This window comes from Ammodytes marinus, assembly GCF_949987685.1.
Source record: "Ammodytes marinus genome assembly, chromosome: 14".
NCBI classification, from domain to species: domain Eukaryota; kingdom Metazoa; phylum Chordata; class Actinopteri; order Uranoscopiformes; family Ammodytidae; genus Ammodytes; species Ammodytes marinus.
In genome coordinates, this window is record NC_137218.1 from 18,923,121 (window position 1) to 18,947,819 (window position 24,699).

The 24,699-nt window shown below is 41.2% G+C and overlaps 1 protein-coding gene across 1 annotated transcript in view; it reads left to right on the forward strand.

Moving 5' to 3' along the window:
- The window catches only part of gria3a (glutamate receptor, ionotropic, AMPA 3a), a 67,465-nt gene that overhangs the window by 12,411 nt on the left and 30,355 nt on the right, over positions 1–24,699 (forward strand). Inside the window, exons 3-4 of the mRNA XM_080041639.1 lie at positions 3,137–3,376; positions 19,581–19,768. Coding sequence (XP_079897765.1) covers positions 3,137–3,376; positions 19,581–19,768 — 428 coding nt within the window. The remainder of the gene's footprint in view (positions 1–3,136; positions 3,377–19,580; positions 19,769–24,699) is intronic.

Consider the following 24,699-nt stretch of genomic DNA (forward strand, 5'->3'; position numbering starts at 1 on the left):
CTTTTTTTTTAAACTAGGTTTTATAATATTTATGAAAACTTATTTTCTCTTTAGACCAGGTTTCCAGAGTCTTTAAAACCCCTAAGGCTCTCACCAGTGACTCAGTCCAAGAAAGTTGACCTCATCTGAACCTGATTCTTGATGTTCCCTGCAGGCAAGGACAGCAGCAGCCCCCCTCTATTCCCACCAATCAGCAATGGAGCTTTAAGAATTCACTTTGTCGGCTTGTGTCTGCCGTGCACACTATACTGTATACTATAGGTTCCTCCCTACATCAGTAAGATGTATGATTGACTCAAGAAAGATTGCCTGCAGGGGGAAACCCTCAAAGGTGCAGAGCTTTGGGATTCGAGGGAGATGTGAGACAGTGTTGGGGCTACTGCTGCAGCTTCCTTTTGAGATTGACGAGTTGGCCAGAGCTGAAGAGAAAGTAGAAAAGTGGGTTGGGGAGCGGGCAACGGTAATGACAGGCATATGTGGGTGTTTGTTAGGTGATGGCGGAACTAAGATGTAATTGAACAGAGACTGACTTTCTTTTTCTCCAGTTGGGTATTAATCATGCAGCCTGTGTTCATAGTCTGAAGGGAAATGCACTGAGCCTACATTGCAACAAAAAAAAATTGCTGCCTCTGTCATAAAGCAAATGATGCGTACCTTCATTGCAGACCACGATCGGGAGAATTTACTTTAACTACTGACTAGTGTTCGCTGCTTCATGAGCCCAAATATTGGATTTCATTAGTCCTTTATGAGAACACGCTGTCTAGTTAACCTTGACAAACAAAAAAAGCTATTGCTGCCATTTTGAGAGTAGAATTGTGTTGTATATGATGAGCCGAGAAGTGTTCATTTAACGGCTGTCCTCTATTCTTCTTGGATAACATGAGCTGAATTATTGCCTGTTGCAGGAGACATCTGTGGATCTGTAATTTTGAGGAGGATCTGTGCTGTGTTGTAATGTCGTCCACTCAAAGAGCTGTGTGTAGTATGCTGAATCCAAAACTGAACAGAGGATCATCTGTTCTGACATTTATCTGTATATGAAGTGGGGAGATTTAATGAACTGTTTACGAAAGGCCCGTGCGGCCCTTCAAAATGAAGCTTTTAAATTGTCCTTCAAATGTAAGAACATTGGCGCAGCAGCCCGCGGAAGGAGTACTTTTCTTGATTACAGCATCCATCCTCTACCAAACAGGTGCTGCCTTTATTTCTTTGCATGCGTGGGCTTGCTTAGTATAACCAGTGTCACAATGGCCTTTGAACACACACACCAGCAGATGTGTGTGCTAAGTTAAGTTGAAGTCTGAGAAAAGAAATGGAGGAATAAGGAAATAACTGTTGAAAAGATGACTGAATCAAGCAACCAAGGATAAGTGGATGAATAAATGGTTGTCTACGATAAATAGATAGCTGAACAGAAGCAACCTTTGAAAAACACACAGCACTGAACTCCAACGGGAAGGGCTTATATAAGGGCGGTATAAGCACAAATGTGAAAGACGAGTGACGCCAAGGGAGCTTAAATGATGTCATTTGCCTCAAGGAAGGTCACTTGAGTCAGCATTGTTTGGGGCTGAAGACTAAATGTTTGAAAACATATTTGGGGGGGTGTAAAGTCAGAAAAAAGTGAATCTACCAGAACCTTTAGTCTGTGTAACCTTTCATCTCTTTTATGAAGCTAGTTGCTGCTACGAATGTAACTCGTCAAGATTTAATTGTAGGTTGTTACAATACAATAAGTCTGGTTCTGCTCCATCGATCAGAATACTTTTCTGTCCACCACGAGTCAGGCATTGATATAAAAGTGCAATGCTAAATGGCTGTTGTTCTCCTTTAAGTATGTGCTTTGTTCACTTAATATGAAGGAATTCATAGTGTGTTTACAGAGGGGTCTTTCCTCAGGCTGACTGGATTTCAACCTACGTATCCTCAAAAAAGACAGTTATCTTAAATCCAACCATTCCCTTAATAAACTAATGTAACATTGATTATAGAGACTGAGCAGCTTCAGTTAACACTGTTGGACATTGCAATGAGCATAAGGTCAGATATACCAAAGCAGCTCTTCTTGTTTTATCAACATTTGCTTCAGTCATTACTACCGTTAAGGCAAGAGTCATATCCCAGATTCTATCCTGCTTGGTGTCATTAAAACCATCTACAATGTACAAATCAAATCAAATAATTGGCACACCCTGATATGCTGAGCGTTAATGGCCGCGACTCATTTCCATAGGCCCGCAGATGGCAGCGCATAGGCGCCTGCACATTTGCATGCTCATGTTTCGGGGTATTTGTCCATTAAGAGCTGTGGCCAGTGCACTGATTTCCCCCATTATTTCTAGTTGATTACCCAAGCAGTTGCATTTAGACCAAGGAGAAGTGAAGGGCAACGGGCAGCAGAGCATGTGCATTGGGAAGCAGACATCCCACATAGCCGCTGCCTCACTCAAGACGATGAATTCCTTGATGGATGTGCCCACATTCTCCACCTTACATTCAGTTAGTGGATTCAGCAATTTTAACTTTTTGAAATGTTCTAAAATGGGCACCTTAACTTTGTTTTGGAGGGCCCAGTTTTTGGGCAATTTGTTGGCGTCCTTTATGTCTGAGAGAACAGCTGGTCAGGGGCGACTTGTTTTGGCTCCGTGCTTGTCCCTGACCTAGGGCTGTGACAGTATAGACTTTTTTTTCCTACTTCCTGTAATCACTCAACATATCATCGTGGTGTTGTGATTAACCTTAACTTTTTCTTCATTAGCTATTATAGCCTCCATGTGTTCATTTATATGGCTTAATATTGCTTATTCCATACAAAACAATCAGAAGTGTTTTAATTTGAACTCTACAGAATTGCTTTGTAGGTCATCTGCCCGTACTGTATTTCAACTTGCATGAAAGGTCGCAGTTGAAATGGCGAGTGGCCCCGGCTGAATTTAGCCTAATAAAAAACAAAACAAATCTAAGCTTACGAAAGCCACAAAACTGTAAGGGAAGACAGTCGATCACAAATCATTTTTTTGATATGTTTTCATTTCATACAAACCTTACAAACATTAATTCGAGAAGAAATAAAATTAAAATGATTGACACAGCCCTGACCTGAACCTGCTCTCTCTCTTTCCCTTGTCACCAGTCTGCTCCCAGTTCTCCCGGGGAGTTTACGCCATCTTCGGCTTCTACGACAGGAAGTCCATGAACACACTGACCTCCTTCTGCGGCGCGCTGCACACTTCCTTCATCACACCCAGCTTCCCCATCGACACAGACGTGCAGTTCGTCATCCAGATGAGGCCCAGTTTGCGCGGAGCCGTTCTCAGTCTGCTGGCCCATTACAAGTGGGAGAAGTTTGTCTACCTTTACGACACCGACAGAGGTAAGAGAACGGGCCCTCTGGGGAAAGTATAACGCACACCTTTGGACAAATAAGCCTTGTTTCCACTGAGCAGTGCGGTTCGGTTTGGCGAGGCTCTTCACGCATTTATTTGCATTTCCCACTGTCAAAAGTTGGAAAGGGTACCAAAATAAGCGTGCCGAAGCCGTATCTATTTTGGTCACCCTTTCGTTGCGGTACCAAGCTGTCCCAAAGGGTCCCAAAAGGTTGGAACTATACACTGCAGTCCGTTGATTGGTCTACAGAATCATTTCCGTGTGAGAGATAAACTGCCGTGTGTAATCTCCTTGGCAAGAGTATTGTGTTAAGAGAAAAATGTCGGCACGCAGCTCTTTGATTGTGTGGTATTTTTCCTCTAAATTGAAATAATAAGCAGGCTACACTGTGTCCAGGGTTACCGTGCCCTACCGAAACCGTGCCAAGCTGAACCGAACCGTGCTGCTCAGCGGAAACGAGGCAATAGAAAGTTTCCATCTAGAGAGAAGGAGTTGGGGGGGAGAAGTAATTTGCACACCAAGCCCTCTGCTCATGAAGACGTGTTATTACACTGTATATATGATCGGTCTTTAATATGTAAATCCCTTATACCCAATCCTCATTCTAAGTGGTCGGATACATTCTAATCTCTGCCTGTAATAACCCCTAAATTGCTTCACTATGTTGCTCAATGCTTCTCGCTGGAGGAAGTCAATAGCTCCTCGCTTTCTCGAGGAATGAGTCATTTACAGGTGCCGCTGATCCGCCGCCGTAGTGCGACTCCAGCCGCCTGAGCCCCTAATCCTCTGCACTTTCTGATTATCATTTAGCTCTAATTGGATTATATAAAAGACAGAACACAACATGCAGTACTCTGTAACTTCTGCATGCGCTTGACGGGCTCCCGCTCTCCCCTTCATGTAGGCCAACTATTTACAGACTTGGTTTCTTTGTTGTTCCCCGAGGGTCAGCATCTGGAGAGGCTGCATTAACAAAGAGCACAACAATCTGTCCGCCTAGATTGGACCACACGCCGGCCGGCAACGATGTTGTGTATGAGATGATTCATTTGTGTTGTTGTGACTTCTGTTTATAAATGTGGACATAGAGGTTTTCCGCGGACAGTATCTGCTGTTAAATGTGCCAATTTGTTTCGAGAACATGTGCATTGCAAGTATTTTTAAACCGACATAGAGCATTTTCTAGGACAAGTGCACTCCTTCTTTTTTTTTTTTTTTACTTCCCCCGCCTCACTTTATATATCTGCAGTTCAGGTGGGTGTCTAAGCTACCGCTGCTCACTCATGAAACAGATTCTCACAGAGCCACAATTGTGCATTCTAAAAATCGTCAAAAACACCTTTTTTTTCTGGCAGTGAAAAAAGAGATTCTTGAAAAAAACATATATCAAAGAAAGACAACTGCGACACTCCAGCCTTAACTGTGATGTATGTATTCAGAGCCATGTTTGACCCCATTAAGGAAGGCTCTCAAATTGGGGAGGACCTGGGTTTCATTAATCTTGCCGACGTCTCTGTCTTTTGGTGGCAGATTGCAGAAGGTGATGACTGGTTGCCGTGGTTGAGACAAAATGATTTAACGGTTTATAGCTTCTCTAGGGCACAATCAATCTCCCCCAGAAGGGCCTTCCGATGTGGTCCTTAGAGCTCTGCTTGACTTTGTTGGCCCGTTTCACCTGCTGTGTTGAGGCTGACGGGCCCTCCACCATGTGTAGTGATGTGTGATTTCCACAGCGTGACACCACTGTAAACGCTGTAGTTGTTTGGGGTGGATTTCCAACATGCTGCACAGCTTGTGTTTGCTGAGAAGCTAGTTAGCCGTCCTACTATGGCTGTCAGTCCCAGCCCACTCTTCTCTGTCACGGCTTTGGAGCAATATAACCAACACTCATCCAAAATGTCACTTTAATCTTCATTATAGGAAAAGGGCCCTTTTGAGGTTGAGAGGGACTCTCACTCTCCAGAGATGCTAGTGTGTGAGTGACTGTTGATAGTTTGTTGGACAATATGACAGTTTACTGGCATTTTGCCTCGACTCGTGTTTCTTCACAAAACATTTTTTGAAATGTGAACTGAGCCCTTTATCAGAACAAAAGCAAAGGCATCTTAAAGTCAGCTTGAAGTTGGGACAATCAATAAAATGAAACTGTCCATACCTATGCTGCAGAGCCTGGGCAAGTGGATGCTGCCTCACGTTTAATCACACACCATAAAAAGGACTTTTGATCATATCCTGAAGGCGTAACTACCCTCGAACCATACATGCATGATGGGATTTTGACTGTAATAGAAACTCAAATGCCCAGAGACACTACTTAATGTACCCGTGCATGAAAGGCCCATCTCCAATGTGTATTACAAATTAGAAATAGTACGGACATCAAACGTCAGTGGGTGCAGCTTCACTTTTCACTCTGTTGGAGATGCATTCCTCTGACAGAAGTACTGTCCTGATTTAAGCCGATTTAACTGACATATTCATGGTGATTATTACAATGACGAGCAGAGTTTGTTTCACATGGCTCCTTTTTTGTACAGAAAAATGATTATGTATGCATGTACTTGTTTCATATAGTCCCAACTCCCAACTTTGCATTAGTAGAACTGATTGTTCACAGATCCTATAGACGTAACTCCTTCACACACTAAAGACTTTATCTGCTGCAGTGCAACATCGCCTATTTATGCTGGATGCACTGGTTACGAAATGTCCTCATTAAACAGGCTAATGGCTGCTGGCAGAAAAGACCTCTTGAACTGAGGAACATCTGGGCATTACCAGCTGTCCACTGAGAGTTGGACCCCGCCAGGTTTTCTCATATTTACCTAATTTACAGCAAATTGTATTTGGTGCTAAAATATTTTCACAAGGGGCACCACAGTATACCGTTCATGCCAGTTATATAGTCTTCATAGTCTATATGGTCATTGTCAAAATTATAATAATTTAGAAAATATTCTTGATTATTACCCGATCCTACAACAGAATTGAACCATACAAGATTTTAGTGAGTGACAATACATATTCACACAAACAAAAATCTATTGCAAAACGACGTGTATTTAATGTGGTTAACTCATCATCTACGTGCTTTGAGCGGCAGTCTACACACTACACAAGATAACACAGATTTTACACTAATATTAATAGAAGTACAGTATGTTCTCCATTTGATACTTAAGTATTGTATTGCAGTTTGTTCTATTCTTCTCCCCTAATGGCCTATTGTTATTCCATCTAGGCAAGGGGAGATGTATTATTAATCAGTGTGCATATAATGTTGCGATCCTAAAGTCTAAAACCTATAGTATTACGTTTGGGAAATCATTTATTTTTAAATTTTAGTATTTAATTGAGATCAGTGGTGGAAGAAGCACTAAGATCCTTTCCTTGTACAAAAGTTAAAAACAAGTCTCTATTAAATGTAAAAGTCCTGCATTGCAAATGTTTGAACACCAAAGGATCAAAGGTGAAAGTAGTAAGCAGAAGAATGGCCCCAGTCAGTGTTTTATTATAGAATATAATTTAATATTTTTTTATCCATACATAATGCATGGACCAGTGTGCAGCTATGTAATATAGCAAATGAGTTTAAAATCAAGACTGTGTTACTTATAAAAGAAAAAAGGACACAACCTTACTCTTACAAATGAAAGGTTGAGTTCACAAGCAATTAAACAAAACCTTGCTCAAAACAACACACCCACTTATTTTGCTGGCACAGCCTTGCTATGGTGGCAAATGATAGCTAACTTTAGATGGCTAAGTTTAAGCATTTACGAGTATCCCATAAGCACACAGTACTCCGCTCGAGCCACACACAGTCCTACTCTTTAACCAAAAAAACACATTAATGCATGATATTATGAGGTCATATGTTTTGTATGTAAAATCTTAAACCTGTGAAGTAACTAGTATTTTTATCTGTTGTAGTCAATTAGGGAGTTTAATATTTTCATCTGAAATGCTGTGGAGTAGAATTCCTAGCGCCTCAATGTTGTATTTAACAACCACCCACTCTGTAATCTATATAAGGCCTCTTGATTCATGAACTCTACGAAATGCAAACTAGATATTATTTTCCTCTTGTTGCCATCCCAATGAAGGACTGCAATCTTACAACAGTGATTGCAAGCTTTTCCTGCATTCTCCTGCATTCTCCTGCCTGTCTGACAAATGGGGATTGTCGGGTATACGGTGGAGAATTTGCATTGGCGGTGCAATCACACTGCGCCGCTGCTGAATGTCTGGTTGGTTTTCGTCTCTGTGCAAGGAAAGGTCTGATTAATTGCATGCCGCTAAAGAGCTGCACTCAGCAGTCAGGCACACAGGCTCATTAACAGAGAGTGGGAGAGAGAGAGACAGAGAGAAAGAGAGAGAGAGAGAGAGGCCAAATGGTACAAAGCAGCTGTTCCACTCCGTGAACACCTTACTGCATGCACCTTCACTCCCATATTGGCACCTATCTACCCTCTGTGGGTACACACTGTTTTCCTCCCAGGCTTTGATATTAGGACGGAGAGGGAGAGATTCATCAATTGTGCTCTTTTTTTCTTTTTTGCTTCAAGAGAGCCATTTTCCTCTGTGTGCAAGGACTCTCTGCCTTATAGAGAACATGCAAAGACCAAAGGAGAGTGGGATTGGGCTGCACATGTAACAGAATAGCCAAGTACGGACTGAAAGGTGCCTTTTCTGTAAGATGGCTTTCAAAGGATTCAGAACAAGAGAGAGGCAGATGAGAAAGCCCAACGCTCCAAGTTTAAAGAATCCCAAGGTTAGACTGGACTATGTTAATTGTAACAAACTTTCTAAAATAAAACAGCGCCTTTTTCTTTTCTATTTGGCTCAGTTCTTCTGACTCTTTATTGAATGAATATTAGATTCTCGATGGAAATCAATTCGCCTTTAAAATTATATTCTCAGCTGGGCAAATTGAGTGTGTTTGGAAAGGCTGTTGGCTGCTGCAACTGTGTGTGTGTGTGTGTGTGTGTGTGTGTGTGTGTGTGTGTGTGTGTGTGTGTGTGTGTGTGTGTGTGCGAGTTTGTGCACCAAGCAGCGTGACGTCATTGGTGAAAACTTAAAAGGGCGGTGTGCATTCAGCGAGAAGAGATACAGCTGAGGCGTTTTCTCCCGTGTCTGAGTTTTTCTGCATGAACCAAACCTCCTGTTATCAAGCGCTCACTCCGCTCTGTCAGACACCAAAAAATGGCACCAATTGATCCGTGCACATCCACGCATGCAGAGGCAGTGGAGTGCAGCTTGAATAACAACATCAAACAACATGTAAGCTGCAGGGTCTCTGCTCCACACCGCACCGTCAAACCCATTGTATCAAAATCATGCATGTGAATTGTTAATGCAGAATTTCAAAAATTTCATGGAGTTTCTCAGCATGCAGTAGGATCTGATGATGCCTTCATTTTTCAGCATGGATCGTCTGTGAATTATAGACTCAGTATATCGTACATTTTTTTAAAAATGAAAGTAGTATTTGTTATGAATATTCTTGCTTTGCGACACTACAGCACATCTTCTCTCCGTTGAATGGATTGGCCAACAGGCTTGCATTGCAGAGAGTCAGAGACACTACTGTAACTACAGCAACCTTCAAATGGCATTACATAACAGTTAAACAGTGACATCACTTTGTACATTTTTGTTCTTTGCTTGAAAAGTGGGAGTTGCAATGAGGCTTTGTTCTCATTACAGGTAGTGTGTACTCTGGGAAGCTCACGGCAAGCAGCTCAATATGTAGCGTCACTACTGGACCAATCCAGCATACACACACTGCTTGACTGGCAAGAGAAGACAGGAAATGAGCATATGGTTAATTTCTTATTTAATTCACATAACACATTGTGTAACTAGTTTGGACTAAACAGAACTTCTCTCTGTGCAGGGAACATTGTTTCAGGACCTTGGACAGCTCCTATAGCCTTCATAGCTTTCTATGCCTTTAGTGGTCTATCCTATTTAATTATTAGCCTTCCTTCATATATGTTTTACTATACTGTATTTCTATTCTGTTGTGGAGTTAAGATACACATGGGGGTTAAGATACACTTGTTTTCTGCAAGTAACAGTTTAGTTCGAAACAGATGATATCAGTGTATGATGAAAAAGTAGCCTTGGCCACCTTGCTATACCAGTCCATTAGTAATGGTGTCACTTACTATTTATTTTCTCTAGAAATCAGTGCTAAATGTCTATTCACTTCTGTCGGCTCATGGAGAACAAAGGGGCAGCAGCAGCAGCAGCAGCAGCAGCAGCAAGAGGTTTATGGCAGCTAAAGCACAGATTCCCCCCCTTTGCTCAACATTGTTGCCTCAGTTGCTCACAGAAGTAGAAATTCCCAGTGAAGAAATCTTCCAATGAATAACAAATATGAGTGGAGTCAGCAAAGCCTTTGTGTGCCCTCTCCTGCGTCAGAAATAATCAGCAAATGGCACAGAGGGCAAAGCACTGTCAGGCATGCTGTCAGATGCACCAAATGTTTCAGAGCCCCTTCCTCCCTTCATTTTCTTTCTGTAAGATCCAGACTTGTCATAATTAATGTGCTCTGACCTCACCACTTCACAACATGGCCATATGAGAAACCAGGTGACTAAGAGTGTGCTCCCTCTGCTTAAAGGGCACTGCTTCCGTTGATGCCTATAGACTCTTGTTCTCTGTGTTGCTCAAATGTCTCTCATCTATATCAGGATGCTTGCTTTCAGGATAACTCCAACCAGACCATTACCACAGTGGTCTTTCCTTTTTGCATTATGAATGAGATTGATGGGATGTGTGCTTCCCCTGCTTGCCCAAGAGAAAATGCCATTTTTATTTGCTTAGAGGATAGGAGGGCGTTTCTTGTGGAGCCCTCACTGATGGGCGAGAGCAGGCCTGCTCCATTTATTTTGAATGTGGTTCAAACTTCATATGTGAGCATTTTCTTAGGCTCTAGCTCTGTCTGTCTTTATGTACTGTATTTGCATGTACAGTATTCCACTTGACTATATAACTAAATCATCTTTAAATCCCAATTTTTTTTATGGGCATGGGATGAAAACTTACATAATGGGTGAAACACCGAAGACTGACACATGAGGAGAAATGTTCAACAGTATGTTAGCAACTTTGCAGCCGTTGTTAGATAAGGAATAATCTGTTTGATTAGCTCCGATCAGGACTTTGGCATGAGTGGGTGGTTGTGGGGGTGCATGGCTGTTTGCAGTTCAGCTAATTCTGAACAGGGAGCTGTTATCTGCATGGGTCTGCATTGGGAGTAGGTGTTGTTAGGCTAATTGTACTCAGAAAAGTGTCCTTTTAATGTCATTTGGCAGCTTTAATCCCTTGCATTTAGCCTTGCAAAACAGCCGTCTATGTGAAGCTCCCATAAAGCTCGGAGATTTTGAAATATTTTGTCTGAATTAGGTCCACCGGCTTTGTCAGAGTTCCCTGGTGGTAGCTCAGCTTTTCGGACATCCCATGACAAGGCGCGCTGTTCAGATGCCCGCAAGAGAATTTCTAAAGAGGTCACCTTCTCCAGGGAGGGGGGATGGATGACTGAGTCACTGTTGAGACTGCACACACCACACTCCACTGCCATGTGAGCCGCTGCCCAAGACGGACAAGAAAGAAACACAAGGCAGGGTGCCAGCATAGCCTAGGACCATCTCCTTCTTCCAACTCTTGTCTGTCACACAGAGAAAATAAATGGCTTTGTAAATATATTATTATGCAGAAAAATCTAGGCCCTGTGCAAGAAAAAACAGCCAAAGATTTAGTATGCCTTTTCTGAGGATGCTTTATTTGTTTACATGACTGTGAGCAAACTGTAATATTATTTTGTTCATAGTTGAACCCGGCAGCGCTCTATAAAACCAATCCTCTGAGCAGCGAAGCACGCCATATCAGAGGAGTGCATACTGATCTCCTGGGCAGTGCTGTGTGGGCCACTAAGCTCATATATTCAAGAGAATCCCACACACAGGCTTTGTGTTGCTTGCTCTAACAATTGCCGTCATCTTTGGGCATTTCTTTGGGTTCTTTCTGTGGACAAACTTCAAAGGAGTGTGTGTTTAACATTTTCTTGTGGCTTTAGGCTTGAGCATAAACACAGAGTAGAACAAAATCTCAGCCTTTCGCTTGTTGTCATCTAGCTTAGAAAAGGGAAGGACATTTGTATAACTTTTTTTTGACCAGATAGTACTTAGGATTTTGGACACATTAGTCATGATATGAGGTGCCTCTCTGAATTTGCATGATATTAAACTATTTGAACCATTACAGCATGTCGCAAGTGTGGTTCGGGGCAGCACTTACATTTCCTATAGGAGAAAAGTTGTCCTCTGTTCTTTTTCTTTGAGAAGCAGCCACCAAAACATTGAGTTAAAGTAATGGCAAGCTGTCGTACTGGTGCAATATGAAACTGAGGAGGAATCATTTGTTGCAATAACTCAAAGCTTTATCTTCCCTTTTGTTCTCTGCATAGAGAGAGTGTGTGTGTGTGTGTGTGTGTGTGTGTGTGTGTGTGTGTGTGTGTGTGTGTGTGTGTGTGTGTCTGTCTGTCTGTCTGTCTGTCTTTCTCTCTATGTTCTTCAGACTTCAAGGTTATTGCATCATTTTAACAAAATAATTCCTGATATTAAAATTGTCTTACTTAAATCTGCAATAACTGATATTTTGGCCTGTTCAGGCATTGGAAACAAGTTCTAAACACACACTGACACCCAACTCAACTCCATATGGGAAACTTGTTAACAAGCAATTGCTTATTCACACCTGTACCAGATAGGGAACAACATTCACACTTATTAAGAGAAGTGTTTCTGGTGTCAGTCCAATATTCCTTCTCCTTTTAGCTGTTTTTGGTTTACACCAACTTTAATGGGGAACTATTTGGCTCTTGGAGCTGCTTAACATTTTGCTATGTTTGCTAGCTAATGACTAACTGTCAGCCCACTGTACGGTGCAGAGCAGGTAGCGCAGTTTTTTACAACTTCTCCCTATGAGTTCATTAGTATAGTAGTGACCCTTTTCACATCAAAATAGGCATGGGAACCATTGTTAATATAAAAATTTAAACGATAGCTTTAAAATAGCATTGTTAATATAAAAATTTAAATGATAGATTTAAAATAGCATTAATTGATGAGACGGAAGAGCTTCAAAACAACCTGATAGACACTAATTTGGCTAATGTATTGAGCAAAGCGCAGCAGCATAAGCATGTATTTGTTTGTTTGTCGTGTTTTCTGAACGTTTGACAAATACACGTCCAATATTAATGACTCTGTTTTGGTCAACACCCACTTACCAACTGTGAAGAAAATATTTGGATCTTTAGCTGGCTAGTTGGTTTTTTTTGTCCTTCACTAGCTAACGTATGTGCTAACTTTGTTTTGTCTGCTTAAATGTGCTGCCTGCTCACCGAGGCTGAAAGTACAGGTGGAGGCTGTGATACTTAAACAGTGAGCTTCATGAGCTGGAGAGCCTTTTGTATTTTGTACCTTTTGAAACATTCCTACTTTAAAAGGGGAAACTTGAGACTTGCGATTTATGTCTTTATTTTCCTGAAGTTAAGGCTGAAAACTTAAATTTAGCATCACTTCCGGGCGTTCATTCATGATTCATGTTTTTTCTGACATCAAGGCCTTTTTTTGTAAAACACTTAACTTGCGTGAGAAAGTGTTATAAGAATATGCTTCTGGTTTTAAATATGTATTGTTTTGCAGGACGGGCTGAATAATTGACTGTAAAATGTCCTTGATGGTTGTCCCGCCTGCTGGCTGTTGTAAAAACGTACCATCTGTTTACAAAGTCAACCCAAACTCTTTTACCAAAAGACATCGTCATTTGTGCGCAGACTGATGAATCCCCCCAGTGTTATAATATTCACCAAGAGACTCTTGGTGTTCTTTGACATTCAGATTTCACATTTGCGTTGTGGTTATTGAAGTTAGAGTACACTAAAATGTCACACTCAGATAATACATTCAGTTCAGGACTTTCAAACATGGCTTTTATTTCCCTCGCATCTTCAATTGTGTAAGCACACTAAATACAGTCATATGAAAAAGTTTGGGAACCCCTCTCAGCCGGCATTATAATTGACTCTGCTTTCACAAAAAAAAATATAAAAGTGGTATGTCTTTAATTTACCAGGAACAGCTAAGTACTGGGATGTTTTCCAAACAAAGATTTTTTGAAAAGCAGTATTTGGTTGTATGAAATAAAATAAAATGTGAAAAACTGGCTGTGCAAAAATATAGGAACCCTTGTGGTTTTGTTGATTTTAATGCCTGTAACAGCATGTAAAACTGATGACTTTAAACAAAAAGTTGGTTGAATTATGTTGTTAAGCCTTGAACCTCATAGAAATGTCTGTTTAATCATGAGAAAGGGTATTTTAGGTGCCTAAATGCAAGTTGCACTTCTCTTTGACTCTCTGCTGAAGTGAGACAGAATGGGATCATCAAAACAGCTCCCAAAATATCTGAAAAACAAAGATTGTTCATTGTCATGGTTTAGGGGAAGGCTACAAGAAGTTTTCCCAAAGGTTTCAATTGTCAATTTCGACTGTAGGGAACGTTGTCAGGAAATGGAAGGACACAGGCATAGTGGCAGTTAAACCCAGGCATGGCAGACCAAGAAAAAAACAGGAGCGGCATAGGTGGAGGATTGTGAGAATGGTTGCACACAACCCACAGATCACCTCCAAAGACCTGCAAGAACATCTGGCTGCAGATTGTGTATCTGTACATCGTTCAACAATTCAGTGCAATTTGCACCAAAACATCTGCTTTTTATAAAGACCAAATAACTTAATTTTTGTCTCATCAGTCCAAAGCATTTTCTTCCAATATGAAGCTGGCTTGTCTAAATGAGCTTTTGCATACTCCATGCAACTGTATCTGTGGCGTGGGCGCAGAAAGGGCTTCCTTCTCATCACCCGGCCATACAGATGTTTTGGTGCAAATTGCACTGAATTGTAGAACCATGTACAGATACACAATCTGCAGCCAGATGTTCTTGCAGGTCTTTGGAGGTGATCTTTGGGTTGTGTGCAACCATTCTCACAATCCGCCGCATATGCCGCTCTTGTACTTTTCTTGGTCTGCTAGACCTGGGTTTAACTGCAACTGTGCCTGTGTCCTTCCATTCCCTGACAACGTTCCTTACAGTAGAAATTGACAATTGAAACCTTTGGGAAAGCTTCTTGTAGCCTTCCGCTAAACCATGACAATGAATAATCTTTGTTTTTAAGATCTTTTGGGAGCTGTTTTGATGATCGCAAGCCTGTCTCACTTCTGCAGAGAGTCAAAGAGAAGTGGAACTTGCATTTAGGCACCTAAAATACCTTTTATCATGATTAAACAGACCTTTATATGAGGTTCAAGGCTTAACAACATAATCCAACCAATTTTGTGTTTAAAGTCCTCAGTTTTACATGCTGTTACATGCATTAAAATCAGCAAGACCACAAGGGTTCCCATATTTTTGCACAGCCAGTTTTTCACATTTTATTTAATTTCATAAAACTAAATACTGCTTTTCAAAAAATCTTTGTTTGGAAAACATCCCAGTACTTAGCTGTTCCTGGTAAATGAAAGACATACCACTTTTATCTTTTTTGTGTGAAAGCAGAGTCAATTATAATGCCGGCTGAGAGGGGTTCCCAAACTTTTTCATATGACTGTAGCTTACCATCAGCAAGCTCATAGGCCTACTAGTGTATCCAAAATATCCAGCTTAGTTTTGTGACAGAAAAGGAACAAAAATACAACTCAAATACAAATCCCCCTCAGATCCTTTTTCCTATGCAGCCACTAACATGTCTCCAAATGTCATGCATATCCCAGCTTATGGTGTTCAGTGCTATGTGTCGGGATACTGGGAGGAGAGCTGACACTCAGCCCCCCCTGCCTTTTCATTTCCCCCTCTGCCACCAGAGATATATACTGTGCTGGATTCTTGTTTTGATATCCCCGAGCTGAGAAAAAAAAGAAAAAACATGTTTCTGCCTGCTTGACCTGATAAAGTCTGGATGATGACAGAGCTGGGTCCAGCCTGAGGTCAGCTCAGCAGCTTCTTATCTATTTTCAGACTGCTCACAATGCACTTAGACAGGACGGCCACAACGACACCCACTTTTGGATTCCGTAACGTCCCAGAGTATCAGACACATGGATTTGAATCTCCTCTAGCCTCTTCAGTCTCCTGAGTGGCTTATGTGGTGGCGCCCGGCGAGATCCACTTGTCTTTAAAGGCCATACCTGATCTGAGTGCTGTCTGCCGAGCACTTCAGCGTGAAGGTCACTAGAGTGAGGAATGAAGGGCGGGCATGTCAGCTGAGTTGCTGTGCTCTGAATACTTAGTAAACTCTGTGTCAGCCCACATGTCCGTTACTATTGGACATCAGTGGATGGTCGAGCCGGGTGAGAACTGAGGGATCTTTTTGATTTGATTTGTAGATTTTTTTTTAAACATTTCTAATCAAGTGGCACACATTAATAAGTGGAATACAGGTCAACACAGCCTGAAGCGGACAGGGTCATCTTTCATATGGGTAATTTGAACATTTATGCTCAAGATAAGTCTTAAAGCTCTGCCCCTTCCATCTGCTTGAGGATATTTTTCTGCTTCATAAAATCTTTTTTAACATACACGTCTTGAACATTCCCCTTCAGCTTTCTCATCTCAAAAGCTGCACAGTGAAGGTCAAACATCCATGTGAAGTAGCAAATAGGCAAAACACATATGTGATTGGAAGTTCGGGGGTTGGTGGGAATTTAAAATTCTGGTCTAATAGCAATAAAAGATAAATAATTCAAGGGATGTGGAACCTTAATATTAAAAGGGCCCTGTTGGACAGTCTTGCTTGGCCTTGCCGATGCTTAATAATACCCATACCTTTAAGAATAATTCATGGAGAACTGAGTAACACACCCAAACTCGGTCTCAAGTATTAATGAGCACCATACATTTCTACCTTATAAAGAATACATGCAGGAGGTGTTATAACAGCAGCAGAAGCCGTGATAATAAAGTGCAGTCGAGTCTGTGCTGCAGGGAGGTTGTGTATCACTTGACTGTGATACATACTGAGAACCAGTCTTCATTTAGCCTGTGTAATGCCAGCTATCAGCCCAGGGGCTCAGTAGCTGGCTAAAATGTATATTTACATACACATTTTACACCAGCTTATTCAGCAGCACCCAAAATAATATCCATTACTTTATGGAATCAGCAGTTTTATCCGTGCTCAGAGAGAAACGGGTAAGACAGCATTTGATGCTGCTTTAGTGACCATTTGGTCCAGTCAGCTACGACGTGCCTACCGTGGTAAACAGTTATGACCCAATACAGCACATAATGAGTGTCCGAGCCAATACGCATTTTCACCGGCACTCAACATATTTCAGTGCACTGTTCCTCAGATAATGGGAATATGCAAAACTAGGTTATAGGTTGTCATTATGTGTCTGTTTGTTTATTCTGCTGTTTTTGTGTTATTAATTATGTTCGTGCTTCATAAGGTGACATACCTTTTCGAGGGTCACTGCTCTTCCTACATGATGTGTTTCTTTAATGGCTGCAGTTCATCCGTGTTTATATTGGCCTCAATATACAATGATCTGGATTTGCATTGAGTTGCATTCATTTTAAATGTGGTAGCTTAAAGTTTTTTAGATGGGATACAATTGAACTTTATTTCTTAGAACAAGCATTTTAGCATTTTAATCTCAGGTTTTAAAGATATTACAAAAACTAGAGACTCCTACTCTGCAAGATACAGTTCGTTATATTCAAATTAAATTCATCTAAGTGTTACACAGCAGCACAGTTACACTCTAAACAGCCAGTTTGCCCAATGCTGTTGCAGCACAGAAAACTGATCGATGCTTGACAGGAGATTGATCACTTTGAAAAGCCACATGGCCTGGTGCCCGTGGCAGTGACCTATATTCTGTCACTCCAGCCAAACACTGTGTTTATCACAGCCTACGTATTGCCAAACAAGAACAAACAGAATGTACTGGAAATGCTAATACACACCTAGTAGTATACTCATTATCAACAGCAACTACTACAGTGCATGATAGTTTTGAATGATTGAATGTCATTTAATATTATCTCGGAAACGTACATACTGTATGTTAATGTTGCAATCATTTACAGAATTAAAATGTATTAAAAGACAGTTGTATTTAGCACAGAGTGTGGAATCTGAGAGGTCCCTTCTAAGCATCTATGTGACACTCCTAGCTAGGACATTGTGTGTGACAGTATGTATGAGCATGTCACTGCGCTCCTCCTCCCATAACTAATGTTTTGTTGAATGGACTCCATAAACAACCTTCACACAGCATAGCAGGAGGGTTCTGCCTTCCTGGAACTATCCCAGTAATCAGGCCTTCACATCCTTTTAACTGCACCACCAACTACAGTATATGTCTAAATTTACCAATACAATGACACCCGGTAGCTGATCATTTCTCCACATACTTTACAGAACAGCATCAGATTAATGGGTAACAAGCTTAGGGCTCTTGCTTCAAACTTCAAACTAAAGAACAAGCATTGTGTTTGAAGATCATGTTAATAAACAAAATTAACATAACATGTTGTTTCTGAGGTTCAAAATGATCTTAATGTCGCTCCTCTTGTTCACAAACACTCTTGTTTGTTTTCCCCAAGGGAATGTTGAAAATGCCACAGATGACTTCCCTCTCAGTAACCATTTCAAACATATTTAACAAAAGTGTTCTGCTTTCTTTGGTTTATCAGCTGGAGTCACTGGTGTCTCTTTTGGTTTTGATTTAGAGACTGCTTTTGTAACCCATTCTGACAGCTGACCATGTATCCTTAGTGAATTATATCTGTGGAGCAGTCTAAATTCCTGCGCTTTTATCGTGGGTTTGCAGTGTGTATAGCTGCTCAGCCGGGTTACTGTTAGCTCAGCATCTTCCTTTCAAACACCTCACCTATACACTGATTCATCCCGTGGCGCCTGAACTGCCTCTTTAGCTGTCCATTTCACTCCATTTTGCAAGAGTATGTGCTACAAGGATTATTTTTTTGTGTCTTTGCTCTCTGCTCGTGTCATCTGTCAGCCTTAAATCTGCAACTTTGACTTCCTCAGCTAGCCAGGCGAGAGATAACGGCGCCAACCTCCCGTGACACCCCGCTAAGGTGTCATGGGATCCTCAGCCATCTCCCAGTTGATAGTCAGTTAATTATGCCCTGTATAACCTCGTTATCTTTTTAATGGGCGCCACAGCTTTAACTAAATCTTTTGTGGGTGTATCGACCTTTCTCTGGACTTTTTTTCTTTCTCTTCATTCCTGAAGAGAAAGAAATTGTTTTGTGATACCATATTCGTACGCTTTTATCAGGCTTCTCTGATATAAAAGGTCAACTATTATGCAAAACACGTTTTCATGTTTTTTCATCATTAATATGGGTCCCAAGTGTGACTAGAGACTCCCAAAGTATGAGAAAAAACAACCCTCTTCTTTTTTCTCCAACTCTATCTTAAGCCAGTCTGCCAATCAGAGCACACTGGGCTTTTCGGAAGGCAGGGCTGAAAAGAGGAGACTCAACTATGTCAGTGTAAGAATTATAAAGGTTTTTTTGTACACCAAACTATGGAAACTGTTTCTAGTAGATACCAAATTTCCAATTTTGAACCTGAAAATGAGCTCAATATGTGACCTTTAACTCTAAGAAAATAGTGATTAATGTTGTATTTGACTGCAGTGGTATGTTACGTATGCGTACTGTAGGGTCATACGCTGCAAGGGCAGTGAGCTCATGTTTAAGTCATGTGCAGTACATTTCCGAAAGTGTTGTTTCCGTGTTTCTCTTGATTCAGATCACTGCTATCCATCAGCTCTAGCAACTGGATGTATATCACACCACTTGGTACAATACTCATCAATCATAAGATGCTATACAGCATGTACGTATACAGGTAGTCCTTATGAGGGGGATTTTATTGTTCAGGTAAACACTTCAACAACAATGCATTTGCAGTTTGCTGGTCGTTGTAAAAGTAGGCTTATGAAAAGCTTTTCAAACATCAAACATGTTCTTCTTTACAGCTAACCAGATTCTACGCAAAGACATTTAGATGCTGGTGTGCTCTGAAACAGCGAAAAATACAGCTGTGTGATGGCCTTGTCCTCCCTCTGCTCCTCCAGGTTTTGCCATCCTCCAGGCCATCATGGAGTCGGCTGTAGCCAATAACTGGCAGGTGACGGCTCGCTCGGTGGGGAACATCGTGGACCCCACAGAGTACAGGCGCATCATTGAAGAGATGGACCGCCGGCAGGAGAAACGCTTTCTCATTGACTGTGAGGTGGGCAGGATCAACTCCATACTGGAGCAGGTATTGAGCCAACACACACGCACGCACACACACACACACACATACACACACACACACACGCACTCACACACACACACACACACACACACACACACACGCACACACACACACACACACACACGCACGCACACACACACAAACACACATACACACACACACCACTACTAGTTGAGCCTGCTTCCTTTGACAGAAAAATAACACACTGCTGCAGACAACCGTCTCTCCTTAAATACTCTTGTTTAGCCTCGAGCGCTCCATGTTCCATTGTTTGAAAAAGGGAGTAAACACTAACTGTCTCTTCTTCGAAACACCATCTTTATTTTGACAATCAGTGAAATGAAGCACTCTCCTTTGCCCGCTCTGATCCCCACTTCTCGTTAAATGTTTCACTGTTACCCTAAAACAATTGGCGTGTGCATCATGATTGCCGCGGATCTCAGCATTCTCATTAAGAAGACGATGTTAAAACAGATGCGACGGGCTCATTCAATCAAGACTTGTTATTTGTTGTTGTGTGTTTTTTTTTTTGCGCGTGTTGTTTGAGGTCACCTGGGCTTAATTCACATGGAGAAAAATAAACAGCCCCCTCATCCTTGTTTCCTAGGTGATCGTCAGCTTTTACCCAGCCTCGGTTCAGACTCAGCGTTTGCTAATGGTGTGTGCTGTGGCGGCACTGCAGAGCATACTTTAGTGCCAAAAAATTATTAAAGGAGGGATAAGTGGAAGTCTGTCTACTCAGAAGATCATTAGAAGAAGATCGTCATTGGTGGATTAGAGGCTACTTAGCACCTGAGGTCCCCTTTCGCCTTGCAAGTTAACTTGTGAATGTGTTGTTTCTCAAGATCCATGCAGTTGAATAGAGGCTTGGATTTCTTATCTGTTTTTTTGTTTTACCGTCTTCTCCATTTGTTCAAGCAAACAGATCTAGCTTTATTTGGATAGCTGAATTGCTTATTATCTCTAATTCTAGGGGGTGGGTTGTAGTAGGCTAGTAAGTTAAAGTGTACATTTCACTTTTTTACTTCATTTCTGACCGTGCTCGCAACCTTTAAATGAAACTTACAGTAACATTTATAGGCAAACAGTTATATGTTTGACTTGAAAACAACTAGCCCTTAAGCGACACATCAAAGACCCTCAATAATAAATGAATCAACAACAGTCTGTTTTCACTTATAACAACCTCTGTTTGCATTTTACATTTTCAGAAATGCTCAGTCGTTTTTGCAATTACTGACAAATGACTGATCTTGTGTTTAGTTATGAGGACTACATGTGTTCTTTGTTGAGATATTTTTTGTGCAAACGCCTCTGGCATCTACATAATGATCTTCATAATGGTCGGCCTTAATGAGTTCTACTGTGACCCTTACATCAGATCTGTCTCCGTTTCCATTTCACGCTGGGGGAAATATTTGTAGTGACAGCACAGAACATTTTCATTAACTAAGGGGCATTTGCATTTGTCTGCCCTTCACACTGATACAGTAGTTTTCTTCAAATGTTCTCAAATCGCCTCCTAGATTCTAGTTGTCCAATCAGATAATTGTGGATTGCTTGGCTTTCACGTCAGGCCGATCCGATTATAATCTCTTTTAATGTGGCGTATTAATGTGAGTGGTGGCCGTGTGGGCAGCATCTGTCAGACAAGCGTCTCTCCAGACGCTCGAGAGTGGCAAGACACGCCCCGCGTCTCTCGGGAAACGGGTCCTTATGCGAGCTGTGACATCAACACTTGCCTTAATGTAATAGCAGCTCCCAGTGTAAGTAGGACACACTGTCCCGTAACAGCAACAACAATGGAGCCTACTATAAATAGCCTACCCTCCATAGCCTGAGGGAAGATCTCTCACAAAGGCAGGAGTGAGCAAACACAACCGACATCACTCTGGCATCAGGAAGCAATTATTCTGGACATGATTTATTATTTAACTAGTGCTCAGGATCTGACCTCATAAACACTTTAATCACCAACATAATAATTCAATTCTTTTTGCACCTGCCATTCAGGTTATTATCTCTACCCAGCGCAACATAAATTAATTTATACACCGACATCTATCACTCATTTTGTGCTAATTGTTTTTGCCTTTAAGATAGATTCATTTGTTACAGGGGGGCTTTGATTTGTGAATAAATGAGCTGTGTTTTTATTTTATTTTATTTTGCCTCCCTGGCTGGCTCTCCTGCCACTTTCTACTGCTCATCTCTGCAGTAAAGCGAAGACTAAGTGACAATCACCTTTTGGCATTCTCATCAATAATAGAAGCTCATTGGTTTCATCATTGCTGCTATTAGGACCAGTCACCTCCAACCTCCTCCTGCATAGTGGACAAACAGTCAGGGGAAGAGTCAGGGGAAGGAGAGAAAAAAGTCTGCAACTTGTGGGAATTGAGCCATGTAGTGTGAGAGTCTTGTATTCTGGAGGGAAATAAGAGAAGCTCTTACACCCAGAGGTGCACTGAAATTCCACACTGTGTGAGAAGCATTGTTATACGAGATGATGATTTGCTATATTTGAAACTTCTTTTGTCCGTTAACTTGCGCCTGCATTGGTTTTAGTGACATGACATAATGTTTGAGTTTCTGTCGTTGTCTGGTCCTAAATGTGCAGTCTATTTAAACAAGATTGGTGTTTGGCCATGCTACTGTGTAAGGCTGAACTAAGGTACAGCGGTACTTTTAGTGTAGTGCTATCATGCTCACAGTGACAACGCCAGCATGCTAAGGTTATCAGGTAATAATAACAATAATAATACAGCAGAGGCCGGGAATATAATAATAATAATATTATAGTTTTGCAGGTATTTTTTGAAAAGTGAACAGTTTAAAGCTAACCAGTACAAGTTTGGCCACTAGTTGCAATGTAGAGCAATGTTTTTTGAAGAGAATTGTCTTTATTGTATATTGTTTGTTTCTCATGTTCTTCCAGCATTGCCATGAGGATGTACAACATCCCCAACCCAGAGGGTGATGTTCCTTTGTGCAGAATTCAGAGGGTGGGAATGAGTACAAGAAGTTAGAAATGATGAACCATAAAAATATAATTAATACAACCCTTTCTTTTCCAAGATTTCCATGCTAGCTTGCCACTAAGTGACGTGTACATGAAACCTCGACTTGAGCTGCAAATAAAATATTAAAGAAACAGCATGAAAAGTAACATCCAAGGTTGAAATAGATGGCCCCGCAAAAAAAAATCACAACAAGACAACTGCATGTGCTTAGCCTTTCATTTCCTTTTTCATTACTCTGATTATAAACAGGAAAACATGGCTTCTGAAAAAAGGAAAATGGTGACTCTAAAAGAAGTCGTTTTTTTGTGCAGTCTTCTTTGTAGCCTAGGCATCCAAAGGAGACCCTAGAGGAGTCTGAGTTAAAAGCAACCCGAAATGAAAAACAACATCAAACACACGCAATCGGGAGAGTTGGCAGATGCACAACAGCAACAAGGGTAGTAAGGACATTACAACTGCATACACACTGTTTTTATTTTGGTGAAATTGGCATTCAATGAGAAGACTGTTTAAAAGGCTGCTGCAAGCAGGAAGCGACGGCTGTCCCACTCCCAGGAACAAGGCTGGCTAAAAAAATTATAATATAAGTTCTTGGATGAACCGAATGAATGCAGAAAAAATATGAACATAATGTTTTATGATTCTTCTGATGATTCTAACTAACAAATATTTGATGGATATTAGAAATGCCACATTTTCAAGGTTTCACCAAAATATGTTTCAAATACTGTATTCATTGTGTCCAACAGACAGGAAGACAACCATATCCTTTATATTGAGGATAAGTGAACAACGGGGCATTTGGAGTAATGTTTGACTTACTGTAGATACAGTATAGCCATGTTTTTTATTTTTCTATATTTTCTTTCTTTAATGCACTTCTTCGACAGTCAAAACCCTCCTCACGTTTTGCCCCACTTGCAGTAGCTCAACAATAATTAGTTAAGTGGTGAAGAGGGACAGTTATCAACCTTAAGTTTGCCCGTTCCTATTCTGAGGGAAGGCAGACAAATCTCTGTAACAAAGAGAAGCCTCCATCAGGGGGGTAGAGAGTCAAGTCCTCTTGAAGGCACTTGGGCAGACATCCAGCCTTGCATAGGACTGTGGCTCCAGTCTGCTTAATTAGAGTCGATTCCTACGGGAATATAAAGGCTAATTGTCCTCAGCCCATCTCAGGCATGCTTCAAACAGCACAGCACAGACCTGCTCGTCGAGGCGGGCGGGAGGATGGACAAAATAAACAAATAAAGATAATTGAGACCAGAGGCAAGCTCTCACTCCACTGTCACAGTTTGTCGCCTGCATAACACAGGGAGATTGCCCCATATTTCTGATCATACCCCCAACAAAGAGGTTAATGCTGAAGTGTTGATGTGACGCGAGTCTGTGTGCTGTGTTGTCTGAAAAGCTATGATTCATTCGATTGTGTTGAGCTGGTAGGGGCTTGGAAGAGGATGGGCTGTGTTTTTAGCTACAATTCAGCAGTTTGACAAGAAGATCGATTGCTCTCCTCCTGTATTTGTCACCTACACAGCCAGTTAGCTTAGCTTAGCATGAAGACTTTTTAAGGATATCCTGTGGAGTTTTCTTGTAAACCAACATGTTTTATGTATTGTTGAGGGCTAACAAACCTGAAGAATGTGTTTAACAAAAAAGTAATTCAAATGTTGCTCCATAGTGCTTCTAGTAGTCAAAAACTCCACAAGGTGCCTTTAAGTTGAAAATATATCCATACCAGGACATGTCATGTTTTGAGCACATCATAAAAAAACAACTAACTTTGGTTTAACCCTTCTTGGTTGAACTGTTGCCAGGTGACAACAATAACTTCAGAAAACAGTAGATAGAGGATGGCACCTTGACTAACCTTACCATTTAATGAGCATTAAAAATGTAGGAGCCAGTCAGGACAAT